The 12,689-nt window shown below is 41.2% G+C and overlaps 1 protein-coding gene across 1 annotated transcript; it reads left to right on the top strand.

The window, feature by feature from the left end:
- The first annotated feature begins 1,010 nt into the window (after positions 1 to 1,010).
- On the top strand, positions 1,011 to 8,184 carry tlx3b (T cell leukemia homeobox 3b). Its single transcript, XM_021591137.2, has 3 exons — positions 1,011 to 1,715; positions 4,299 to 4,536; positions 6,986 to 8,184. The coding sequence occupies exons 1-3, from the start codon at positions 1,274 to 1,276 to the stop codon at positions 7,197 to 7,199; spliced, it is 894 nt and encodes a 297-aa protein (XP_021446812.2). The 5' UTR covers positions 1,011 to 1,273; the 3' UTR covers positions 7,200 to 8,184.
- Positions 8,185 to 12,689: the final 4,505 nt, after the last annotated feature.

Here is a 12,689-nt window from a genome sequence, read left to right as displayed (position 1 = left end):
AAAGCTCAAATTCTCTGTTGATATATGAATCTGATCGAATCCCCGAGCTGACAAGGTAAACATCTTTCGTTCTGCCCCTGAACAAGGCAGTTAACGCACTGTTCCTCGATAGGCCGTCATTGTAAATTATGGTTTGTTCTTAAATTAACTGACTTGCCTAGTTAAATAAATAAACAATTATCAAGATAACCGCTGCCCCAGTGAAAAGCCAAAGCGCAAGGTCTGTAAATAAGTTAATTTAGCCTATGTTGTGTCCAATCCACGACTAGTGGCGAGTGATAATAAATTCTGCAGCCCTCAGTTGCCTCTGTATCGATGCTTCTCAATTAAGCATAAGCCCGCATTCTTATTTTGCTTGCATTGACCATTCGGAATTGACCATTCGGAATTGACCATCGTCACCATGCCACCACCACCATTTTTGTGTGTGGGACGATGCCAATATGATGCTTCCTTTATATGTTTGCTGGCATGAAAGCGTTTTGTTATTGTCATTTTGTGTAGGCTTCCACTTAATTGTAATTAATAGTCCTACCTTATTTTCGATCCAAAGCAAATGCATAACGTTTGTAAAATGAACCCATAACCTATCAAAACACAAAATAGGCTATGAACTTTTAAAGTAGAAACTCAAATTATACAAATCAGAATTTGGATAAACCACTCATGTAGAACTAGTCTAATTAGGAATGCATGCATAATCATGATGCAGTGTCATTAAATCTCCTTTTATAAACCGTGTTTATGATACACTATAACAACGCATCATTGAGAGTCGACTATACAGACAATAAAGATATTAATGAATCCGCTACAATGTGCCCCCTTTTAAGAAAGTATGTCACTTGGGAATGTTCTCTTAGATCGCAAATTGAGAAAATAAATTGAGAAAATTAAAGTTAATAGTTCAACCAATGATGTGGCGGAAAAGCTCATCCAACCAATAGGAAGAGGGAAAGAGGAAACATTATTGCGGCGGGGGTGTGGGCAGAGGACAATTGTCCCAAGCAGCGATTGCCCTGCACAGCAAAATCGACGTTTAAAACTTCTTCAAATTTCAGATGGACGGACCCTTCAGAGCCGCGAAGGATGGTGGAAAACTCGCTGCCAAAGAAGGCCATAGAAAGCATAATCCAAAACGAGCTTTAAAAGGGAAAGAGCTAGATGCTTAACCCAACATAAGCAATTTTTTACTTGTACACGTCGTTCCCTTTGCATCATCGGCTCTGACCGAGGACTGCATAAAGGGTCTGGAAAGGTTCTGGGAGCGAGAATGGAACGGGCGCCAAGCACAAGCCCCAGTGGCGTAAATCAGCCCCCACAACATGCCCAGCATGAACCTATTAGTTTCGGCATTGACCAGATTCTTAGTGGTACCGACCAGGAAGAATCACAGAATACATCCCGGAGTGGTTCGGATACTGGCAACTCCACAAGTGGAGGAGGTTACCACCTCGATAGTCCAACTGGAGCCAGTGCAGCGCCCTTCACTTCGCTTTCCGGTTCTTTTCATGGCCTTGCATCATCATACGAGGAATCAAGTGCATACGGAGTGAACTTGACTTTCACCCCAGGAGGGGTGATACGCGTCCCGGCGCACAGGCCGCTGGCCGCCGCAGTGCCTCCTTCTATAGCCAGCGCGGTACCAGGGCTAGGGAGCATCAGCTTCCCCTGGATGGAGAGCAGCCAAAGATTCGCAAAGGAAAGATTCGCAGGTAAACTATCTCCATTCAAAGTGTATCTTACTCCAGGAGTAGCTAGGCTTAATGTCTGGGAAAACGGTCATAAAAGCACATTGGCTAGTTGGGACATAGGTCAGTAGGTCGGCCTATTGACCAGGATGTGGTCATTTCCATTTTAAATCGGCAAATTCAGGGTTTTCGTATGCTAGCCTATTCTTTTTCAAAGATTAATTTTAATTTCACCCATGGAGTTGAAACGGAATGGAACTGTGCCACAAATAAAGTATACCGGACTCGTCTAATCAGTTCACCAGATGAACTTGCATTTTAGTCTAATTCTGAAACCTCTATTTTGAGGGAAAATATGTAGGCCTGGGCTACATGTTCACAGAAATAAAATCAACAATAGCATCATAAAAACAAATATTTGATGAAAAACAGATAGAAATAATTAAACATTTAATTATTCATCATATTATGTAATATTTCAAAGTAAAGTTTAACTCAAAGGATAAAGCCTCCACCTACATGTATATATTACCTCAATTACCTCGACTAACCGGCACATTGACTCTGTACCGGTACCCCCTGTATGTAGCCTCACTATTGTTATTTTACTGCTGCTCTGTAAGTATTTGTTACGTTTATTTTTTACTTATCTATTTTTTAATTAACCCTTATTTTTCTTAAAACTGCATTGCTGGTTAAGGGCTTGTAGGTAAGCATTTCACTGTAAGGTCTACTACACCTGTTGTATTCGGCGCATGTGACGAATACAATTTGATTTGATTTGACATAAAACAATAAAAATACTTTTAAATGTGGAGTAGGCCTGTAGAAATACTCGCCGAATTAGGGCTGTACCTCTACAAGCGGTACATTTGGCACAAGTTACAATACTTGCAATTTGCACCATTAAACTATGCTAAACACATAAGACACAACTTTCTTACAGGTTTACCACAAAATGTAACAAGCAAATATCAACTGATCACAAATATCAAATTGCAACCAGTGTAATTCTAAGAAATAAACACACATTGTAGACTCGCATTGAACAATAATTATTTCGCTTCTATTTCGATTGATTAAATCTATAGGAGGGATGCGCTTTTATCGAAATTGCTACGATACATTGCACAAGTGTTTCAGACATCTTTATATTGGCTATTAGCTACACCGCAACTAAACCTAATTACTGAAGGAACAGTTTTGTGTGTGTGTGTGTCTGTGTGTGTCTGTGTGTGCGTGCGTGCGTGTATTTGTATTCATTAAGGATCACCATTAGCTCCAGCAGCTACTCTTTCTGGGGTGCAGCAACATTAAGGCAGTAATATACAATTTAAAATATTACATGACATTACATTTCATAACACTTTTCATAACACATTAAGCGTGTTCCCTCAGGCCACTGCTCTACTATCACATATCTACAATACAAAATCTGTGTGTAGAGTGCGTGTGTTAGCGTGTGTATGCGACTGTCTGTGCCTGTGTGTGTGTTTCTTCATAGTCCCCGTTATTAGTGTGCGTGTTTTGCTAAATAGGAAATATTACAATTATACGTGTATTATTATTATTATATAATGGGGTATAGACTAACACAATGTGCATTTATTAATGAATTAATAAATTTGCTTTTTGGATTTCTGTTTATATTTTTTTTAACTAAATGTTTACATGGAACATCTAGAGTAACTGAGAGTAGATGATTCTTATTAAGTTACAACTACTTATTATTTTCAACATAAATTCATTCTAAACACATAATTGGCCAATATGGTAGCCTACTGTTTGCCTTATCCGTTATTTTATTGTCAAGTTGTAATAACATAATCGGGACACTCCAAAAAATAAAAAGAGGAGAACCTCTTCATCTGAAACGTAAATGTTTCCCATTCTGTGTGTTCCAGTGGGTGGGCTGTAATATTTTTCAGCACCTTTGTCGACTTCTGGGCGGGAACTATGACGATGTAAAGTGTCATTAATATTGCAGGGGGGTTATATATGATTCTTTGTCCGCATTTTGTGACAAAAGCAAGAAGCTCTCCACACCAGAAATGAATTGTGAAAACATTCACCTCTTTTCATCGACATCCTCAGCATAATTAACTGTCAATGTATAGGCCTATAAATATTCAGAATATTACGCCACTGCTACAGCAATCTGTCTGCTACTATAAACTACTATAAAAACCCATTGTATTAGAGGAAATGAAAGATCTGGATTTTGACTTGTATTTAACTAACCATGGACTTAGACAGAATTTATCATTTTGTTTGAAAAAAAATAGATAATACTTAAAAATATGTTGAACATGGATTTTGTTTGGATTAGAATTAGAATAGCATTATCCAATGGGGAAAAATAGGCCTCTAAAGACCCATAAAACACTCAAACATTCCAGCTCTATGACAGAGAGGAGGGGGGTATATTGGTAGGTCAAACCAATGAGCTGTGAATTTATTTTGATTTTAGATCACATGTAGATATTGCAATGCGGAATGTAATGTCCTTCAACAAACTGAACACAACACAAGATCCTGTTAACCTGTGCATGACCTGCTCTCTTTGTTTGTTCAATGTCCCTTCCTCACACACCTACACACACATAGCTGCACTGACACCATTCACAGTGGCCCGGCGAATCGGTCACCCCTACCAGAACCGCACCCCTCCGAAGAGGAAGAAGCCGCGGACATCGTTCTCCCGGGTGCAGATCTGTGAGCTGGAGAAACGCTTCCACAGACAGAAGTACCTAGCCAGCGCTGAGCGGGCTGCTCTCGCCAAGACCCTCAAGATGACCGACGCACAGGTCAAGACCTGGTTCCAGAACCGCAGGACCAAGTGGAGGTGAGACACTGAGCTGGAGAAGGAGAGGGGAGGAAGAGAGATGAGGATGAGTTGTTTTCTGAGTGGTTTCTCTGGAGAAAGAGGACGATCTAGTCTGGGTTTACTCTCTGTAAGTGGCTAACACAACATCAGGTACCACTTTCTAATGTCAGTTTCCAATTTTGAGAATTATAGTTTGAATAAAACTGCAATATCACCAGTAACTTAGATTTCTAATACCCGTTATAGAGGTGTGCTAAGGCCCTAGATAACTGTTTATCAATGCTAATGGTGTAACCGCATTCCTCTTCCTCTTCTGAGGAGGAGTAGCGAGAAGGATCGGAGGACAAATGCGCAGCTTGGTAAGTGTCCATAACGTTTATTTAAAGACATAAACTGAACACTACAAAACAATAAATGTGAAACGAACGAAACCAAAACAGTCCCGTGTGGCAAAAAACACACACACGGAAAACAAACACTCACGAAACAGGTGGAAAAAAAGCTACCTAAGTATTTTCTTTTTAAGTCAGTTAAGAACAAATTCTTATTTTCAATGACGGCCTAGGAACAGTGGGTTAACTGCTTGTTCAGGGGCAGAACGACAGATTTGTACCTTGTCAGCTCAGGGATTTGAACTTGCAACCTTTCGGTTACTAGTCCAACACTCTAACACTAGGCTACCCTGCCACCCTAATCAGAGACAACTAACGACACTTGCCTCTGATTGAGAACCATACTAGGCCGAACACAGAAACCAAACATGGAAAAACAAACAGACTGCCCACCCCAGCTCACGCCCTGACCATATAAACAAAGACAAAACAAAGGAACTAAGGTCAGAACATAGTGGAAGCTATAGGAAGTGCAATTTGAGTTCTAAGTCAATGGATACTGTAATGGCATTCAATAGAAAACTACAAAAATAAAAATAAATCCCACTTCTTGGATGGACTTTTTTTGCCTGACATATCAGTTCTGTTATACTCACAGACATTATTTTAACAGTTTTGGAAACTTTAGAGTGTTTTCTATATTAGATGCACATCCTAACTTCTGGGCTTGAGTAGCAGGCAGTTTACTTTGGGCACGCTTTTCATCCGGAAGTGAAAATAGTGCACCCTACCCTAGTGAAGTTAAGAAGAATCCTAGAGTGTCAGCTAAAGTCTTACAGAAATCTCTGGTAACATGCTAACATCTCTGTTGACGAGTCTATGATGCGTAGAACAAGAATGGTGTTCATGGGAGGACATACAAAATACGCCTTCTGGAGTGGCCTAGTCACAGTCCTGACCTCAACCCGATTGAAATGCTGTGGCATGACCTCAAGAAAGCAGTTCACACCAGACATCCCAAGAATATTGCTGAACTGAAACAGTTTTGTAAAGTGGAATGGTCCAAAATTCCTCCTGACCGTTGTGCAGGTCTGATCCGCAACTATAGAAAACGCTTAGTTGAGGTTTTTGCTGCCGAAGGAAGGTCAACCAGTTATTCAATTCAAGGGTTCATATACTTTTCCCACCCTGCACTGTGAATGTTTACACTGTGTGTTCAATAAAGACATGAAAATGTATACTTGCCTGTGTGTTATTAGTTTAAGCAGACTGTGTTTGTCTATTGTTGTGACCTAGATGAAGATCAGACAAATGTTATGACCAATTTATGCAGAAATCCAGGTATTTCCAAAGGGTTCACATACTTTTTCTTGCCACTGTATCTGCATTATTATTTCTATTCGACAAAGAAAACCATAGGTTATATAGCCAACAAGTATAACTAGCCTATTTTATGGTAATATCATTATGAAACGTAGTTTAACATATCCTAACCTAGCATTTACGCTGTAGGCGTATTATGAAACAATTTGCCGCTAGATTTATTGTACTGAAAAACACCAACCATTCTTATATTTTTGGAAACAAGTGATTATTAATGCGATGATACTCTAGCCTAGTCCAGCTACTTTACTGACACCAGGTTGCTGTTGGAACGTGTCAAAGGTCAAACAACAAATTATAAATTAGACCAACCAATTTGATGTTTGCAAATTTACCTAAAAATAAGGATAACACCAATATGTAACATTTTTGATAGTGCTTTCCACAAAGTATAAAATATTAACTGAAAAGTTCTGTTACAAATATTATCTGCAAGATTGTCTGCAAGAGTGGCTCCATCTTGAGTGCAATCATGTGCAATCTGGTTTTGTTTGGCAACATTGGTTAGTGTCCTCTCTGGTTTCTCCCATGTGTCATTATGGCTCATGCCAGTGTGGTGTCTCTCCTGCTGTACTGTACCAACCATGTGATAGTTGCTGACAGGTGGTTGTCATCAGTGTCCCTATTCTGATGTCTCTGGGAGCCTCACATTTTCTCTCTGTATAGCCAAGCGCTCTAACAGTGAATCTTAATAAGTGTCCTGTCTGCGTCTGTCCCTATCCTCTACCTACCCGCCCTGTCTTCGTTGCCAGGCGACAGACGGCCGAGGAGAGGGAAGCGGAGCGTCAGCAGGCCAATCGGCTGATTATCCAGCTGCAGCATGATGCCTTTCAGAAGTCCCTGAGCGACTCAGTTCCATCCGATCCACTCTGCATCCACAACTCCTCCCTGTTCGCACTGCAGAACCTGCAGCCGTGGGCTTCTGAGGAAGCAGCAAAGATGGGCCGTGTCACCGCTCTAGTGTGACAGGGACAGGGTGGGGCCCTCTGGACATTACACAATCTGACTTGCCCAAAAGCTTACTGACTGATATCTAAGAAACTGCACCAAGGTGACTGACCGGTGAACAAAGTGAATTGAGTGATTTATTACTGTCCTTCCAGAACATAGCCAAAGTGAGTCTGAAGATGAAACAAAAACTCTGTAGTTTCCTACCCTGATATGATCTGGCCATACAGAACGTATGCTGCATGGGCCCTTGTGTCCGATAAGTCATGGGGTGGTAGCTTATGACCTGTGGCGATGTATGCGACACATACATGCGACACTGAGCCAGCCCCATAATTCCAAATGGACATATTGACTGACTGACGCAGCACAGATTGGAACATTTCTTCCTCCCACGTCCCATCTGTTCATTCACCACTAATTACACTACCAGCTCTGTGCCCTTGCATCTAAAAGCTGACCAGTCTGCTGAGAAAATTGATGGGAAATGGAGAGAGTGAGAATACACTAATATTTTGAGAAGATATAAACATTTGTTGTTGCATGGAATCAATCTAATCATCCTCTCCTTTTCCATCTTGAAATAAATCTAATTGTTTCCTCTCTGGCCTGCTAGTAAGAAGGATTTTTGTATTGGCGGACATAGGCAACACTGATCCTAGAAAGCCAATGAATGTAGGTACACGTACAGGCTTCAATTCCAATTTATTATCACTCTAAAACTCAATTAGGGGTAATGCAGTGGTTACATTTAAATAAGATGGGAAACTATAAAACCAGATATCTACAAGTGAGATTTTGTAGGATCGACTGCTTTCTGTTCTATTGGGGTAGTGTTTAGTTTTGTCTGGGCATCCAAAACTAGATAACCCATACCTTCTTAAACAGGATAGACCCGGAACACTAGCAATACATATACAGTGGGGAGAACAAGTATTTGATACACTGCCGATTTTGCAGGTTTTCCTACTTACAAAGCATGTAGAGGTCTGTAATTTTTATCATAGGTACACTTCAACTGTGAGAGACGGAATCTAAAACAAAAATCCAGAGAATGACATTGTATGATTTTTAAGTAATTAATTTGCATTTTATTGCATGACATCAGTATTTGATCACCGACCAACCAGTAAGAATTCCGTCTCTCACAGACCTGTTAGTTTTTCTTTAAGAAGCCCTCCTGTTCTCCACTCATTACCTGTATTAACTGCACCTGTTTGAACTCATTACCTGTATAAAAGACATCTGTCCACACACTCAATCAAACAGACTCCAACCTCTCCACAATGGCCAAGACCAGAGAGCTGTGTAAGGACATCAGGGATAAAATTGTAGACCTGCACAAGGCTGGGATGGGCTACAGGACAATAGGCAAGCAGCTTGGTGAGAAGGCAACAACTGTTGGTGCAATTATTAGAAAATGGAAGAAGTTCAAGATGACGGTCAATCACCCTCGGTCTGGGGCTCCATGCAAGATCTCACCTCGTGGGGCATCAATGATCACAAGGAAGGTGAGGGATCAGCCCAGAACTACACGGCAGGACCTGGTCAATGACCTGAAGAGAGCTGGGACCACAGTCTCAAAGAAAATCATTAGTAACTGTCACGTTCTGACCTCTATTTCCTTTGTTTTTGTATTTATTTAGTATGGTCAGGGCGTGAGTTGGGTGGGCAGTCTATGTTTGTTTTTCTATGTTTTGGTCTAGTTCTATGTTCGGCCTGATATGGTTCTCAATCAGAGGCAGGTGTTCGTCATTGTCTCTGATTGGGAACCATATTTAGGTAGCCTGGGTTTCACTGTGTGTTTGTGGGTGATTGTTCCTGTTTTTGTGTTTGCACCAGACAGGGCTGTTTTGAGTTCTCACGTTTCTTGTTTTTTTCCGTTAGTTTGTTCATGTATAGTGTCGTCAATAAATACAATGAACAACCACCACGCTGCGCTTTGGTCCGCCTCTACTTCACAAGAGGAGAATCGTTACAGTAACACACTACGCCGTCATGGATTAAAATCCTGCAGCGCACGCAAGGTCCCCCTGCTCAAGCCAGCGCATGTCCAGACCCGTCTGAAGTTTGCCAATGACCATCTGGATGATCCAGAGGAGGAATGGGAGAAGGTCATGTGGTCTGATGAGACAAAAATAGAGCTTTTTGGTCTAAACTCCACTCGCCGTGTTTGGAGGAAGAAGAAGGATAAGTACAACCCCAAGAACACCATCCCAACTGTGATGCATGGAGGTGGAAACATCATTCTTTGGGATGCTTTTCTGCAAAGGGGACAGGACGACTGCACCGTATTGAGGGGAGGATGGATGGGGCCATGTATCGCGAGATCTTGGCCAACAACCTCCTTCCCTCAGTAAGAGCATTGAAGATGGGTCGTGGCTGAGTTTTCCAGCATGACAACGACCCGAAACACACAGCCAGGGCAACTAAGGAGTGGCTCCGTAAGAAGCATCTCAAGGTCCTGGAGTGGCCTAGCCAGTCTCCAGACCTGAACCCAATAGAAAATCTTTGGAGGGAGCTGAAAGTCTGTATTGCCCAGCGACAGCCCCAAAACCTGAAGGATCTAGAGAAGGTCTGTATGGAGGAGTGGGCCAAAATCCCTGCTGCAGTGTGTGCAAACCTGGTCAAGAACTACAGGAAACTTATGGTCTCTGTAATTGCAAACCAAGGTTTCTGTACCAAATATTAAGTTCTGCTTTTCTGATGTATCAAATAATTATGTCATGCAATAAAATGCAAATTAATTACTTAAAAATCATACAATGTGATTTTCTGGATTTTTGTTTTAGATTCCGTCTCTCACAGTTGAAGTGTACCTATGATAAAAAATTACAGACCTCTACAAGCTTTGTATGTAGGAATATCGGCAAAATCGGCAGTGTATCAAATACTTGTTCCCCCCACTGTATATATAAATATATATATTTAATTGAATGGTCAATACACAGCTCAAGGGCTATTTTAGAAGAATAACATGTGCCAGTGGGGCAAGAAGCAAACCAGTAAGAGGAAGCTGTTTCATTCATGTCAGGCTATACCCATTCACTGGGACGGGCATGAGGGTGGCATACTCGACCTGAGTCCTATGAGACATCTGGGAATGTTTGAGGCAGTGCAACAGATGGATGATAACAGGATGCCTCCCGATGTATTATACTTTGTATTTGATAAATATGTAAACAACTAACTAAAACCTAATGACAAAAAAGTATTATCTTGTTTTTGCTTTGAATCACTCTCTTTATTTTCCTGTGTCGTTCTATTGGTCTCCATAGCTACTGTGTTGTTTACATATACAATGTAATATCTGCACAACATGGTCATTACACTCAACTTCAATGCAAACTGAACTGCACCATAAAGATCCATATCACTAACGCTCTCTTGGACACAACACATTGACCAGGGCAGATTTTGCCTATTCGACAGATCTAAGGCACTTACAGGGGGTGAGGAGATCCACAGAGACCATAAAAAGACTCTCTCCATCAAAGTCCCTCTCCCTGAGTGCTGCTGACTCACATTCAGCTGACCTGAGGGAGATGGATAGGTCTGAGTGTGGTGTCCATTATGAATGTGATCCAAACAAAATTATAACATACAGTACCAGTCAAAGGTTTGGGCACACCTATTCAATCCAGGGTCTTTCTTTATTTTTACTATTTTCTACATTGAAGAATAATAGTAAAGACATAAAAACTATGAAATAATAAATATGGAATCATGTAGTTACCAAAAAAGTGTTAAACAAATCAAAATATATTTTATAGTAGACACCCTTTGACTTGATGACAACTTTGCACACTCTGACAGCAACATTCTCTCAACTATTCTCTTTGGGCTCCCAATTGGCACAGTGGTGTAAGGCACTTGCATCTCAGTGCAAGAGGAGTCACTACAGTACATGGTTCAAATCCAGGCAGCATCACATCCTGCCATGATTGGGAGTCCCATAGGACGGTGCACAATTGGCCCAGCGTTGCTGGGGTAGGCTGTCATTGTAAATAAGAATTTGTTCTTAACTGACTTGCCTAGTTAAATAAAGGTGAAAGTTAGTAACCTGGAATGCATTTCAATTAACAGGTGTACAGTGCCTTGCGAAAGTATTCGGGCCCCTTGAACTTTGCGACCTTTTGCCACATTTCAGGCTTCAAACATAAAGATATAAAACTGTATTTTTTTGTGAAGAATCAACAACAAGTGGGACACAATCATGAAGTGGAACGACATTTATTGGATATTTCAAACTTTTTTAACAAATCAAAAACTGAAAAATTGGGCGTGCAAAATTATTCAGCCCCTTTACTTTCAGTGCAGCAAACTCTCTCCAGAAGTTCAGTGAGGATCTCTGAATGATCCAATGTTGACCTAAATGACTAATGATGATAAATACAATCCACCTGTGTGTAATCAAGTCTCCGTATAAATGCACCTGCACTGTGATAGTCTCAGAGGTCCGTTAAAAGCGCAGAGAGCATCATGAAGAACAAGGAACACACCAGGCAGGTCCGAGATACTGTTGTGAAGAAGTTTAAAGCCGGATTTGGATACAAAAAGATTTCCCAAGCTTTAAACATCCCAAGGAGCACTGTGCAAGCGATGATATTGAAATGGAAGGAGTATCAGACCACTGCAAATCTACCAAGACCTGGCCGTCCCTCTAAACTTTCACCTCTTACAAGGAGAAGACTGATCAGAGATGCAGCCAAGAGGCCCATGATCACTCTGGATGAACTGCAGAGATCTACAGCTGAGGTGGGAGACTCTGTCTATAGGACAACAATCAGTCGTATATTGCACAAATCTGGCCTTTATGGAAGAGTGGCAAGAAGAAAGCCATTTCTTAAAGATATCCATAAAAAGTGTTGTTTAAAGTTTGCCACAAGCCACCTGGGAGACACACCAAACATGTGGAAGAAGGTGCTCTGGTCAGATGAAACCAAAATTGGCAACAATGCAAAACGTTATGTTTGGCGTAAAAGCAACACAGCTGAACACACCATCCCCACTGTCAAACATGGTGGTGGCAGCATCATGGTTTGGGCCTGCTTTTCTTCAGCAGGGACAGGGAAGATGGTTAAAATTGATGGGAAGATGGATGGAGCCAAATACAGGACCATTCTAGAAGAAAACCTGATGGAGTCTGCAAAAGACCTGAGACTGGGACGGAGATTTGTCTTCCAACAAGACAATGATCCAAAACATAAAGCAAAATCTACAATGGAATGGTTCAAAAATAAACATATCCAGGTGTTAGAATGGCCAAGTCAAAGTCCAGACCTGAATCCAACCGAGAATCTGTGGAAAGAACTGAAAACTGCTGTTCACAAATGCTCTCCATCCAACCTCACTGAGCTCGAGCTGTTTTGCAAGGAGGAATGGGAAAAAATGTAATTCTCTCAATGTGCAAAACTGATAGAGACATACCCCAAGCGACTTACAGCTGTAATCGCAGCAAAAGGTGGCGCTACAAAGTATTAACTTAAGGGGGCTGAATAATTTTGC

The sequence above is a fragment of the Oncorhynchus mykiss genome, chromosome Y (genome assembly GCF_013265735.2).
Source record: "Oncorhynchus mykiss isolate Arlee chromosome Y, USDA_OmykA_1.1, whole genome shotgun sequence".
Classification (NCBI taxonomy): domain Eukaryota; kingdom Metazoa; phylum Chordata; class Actinopteri; order Salmoniformes; family Salmonidae; genus Oncorhynchus; species Oncorhynchus mykiss.
The sequence above is the reverse complement of the archived record's forward strand: the minus strand, read 5'-3'. Positions and strand labels throughout refer to the sequence as shown.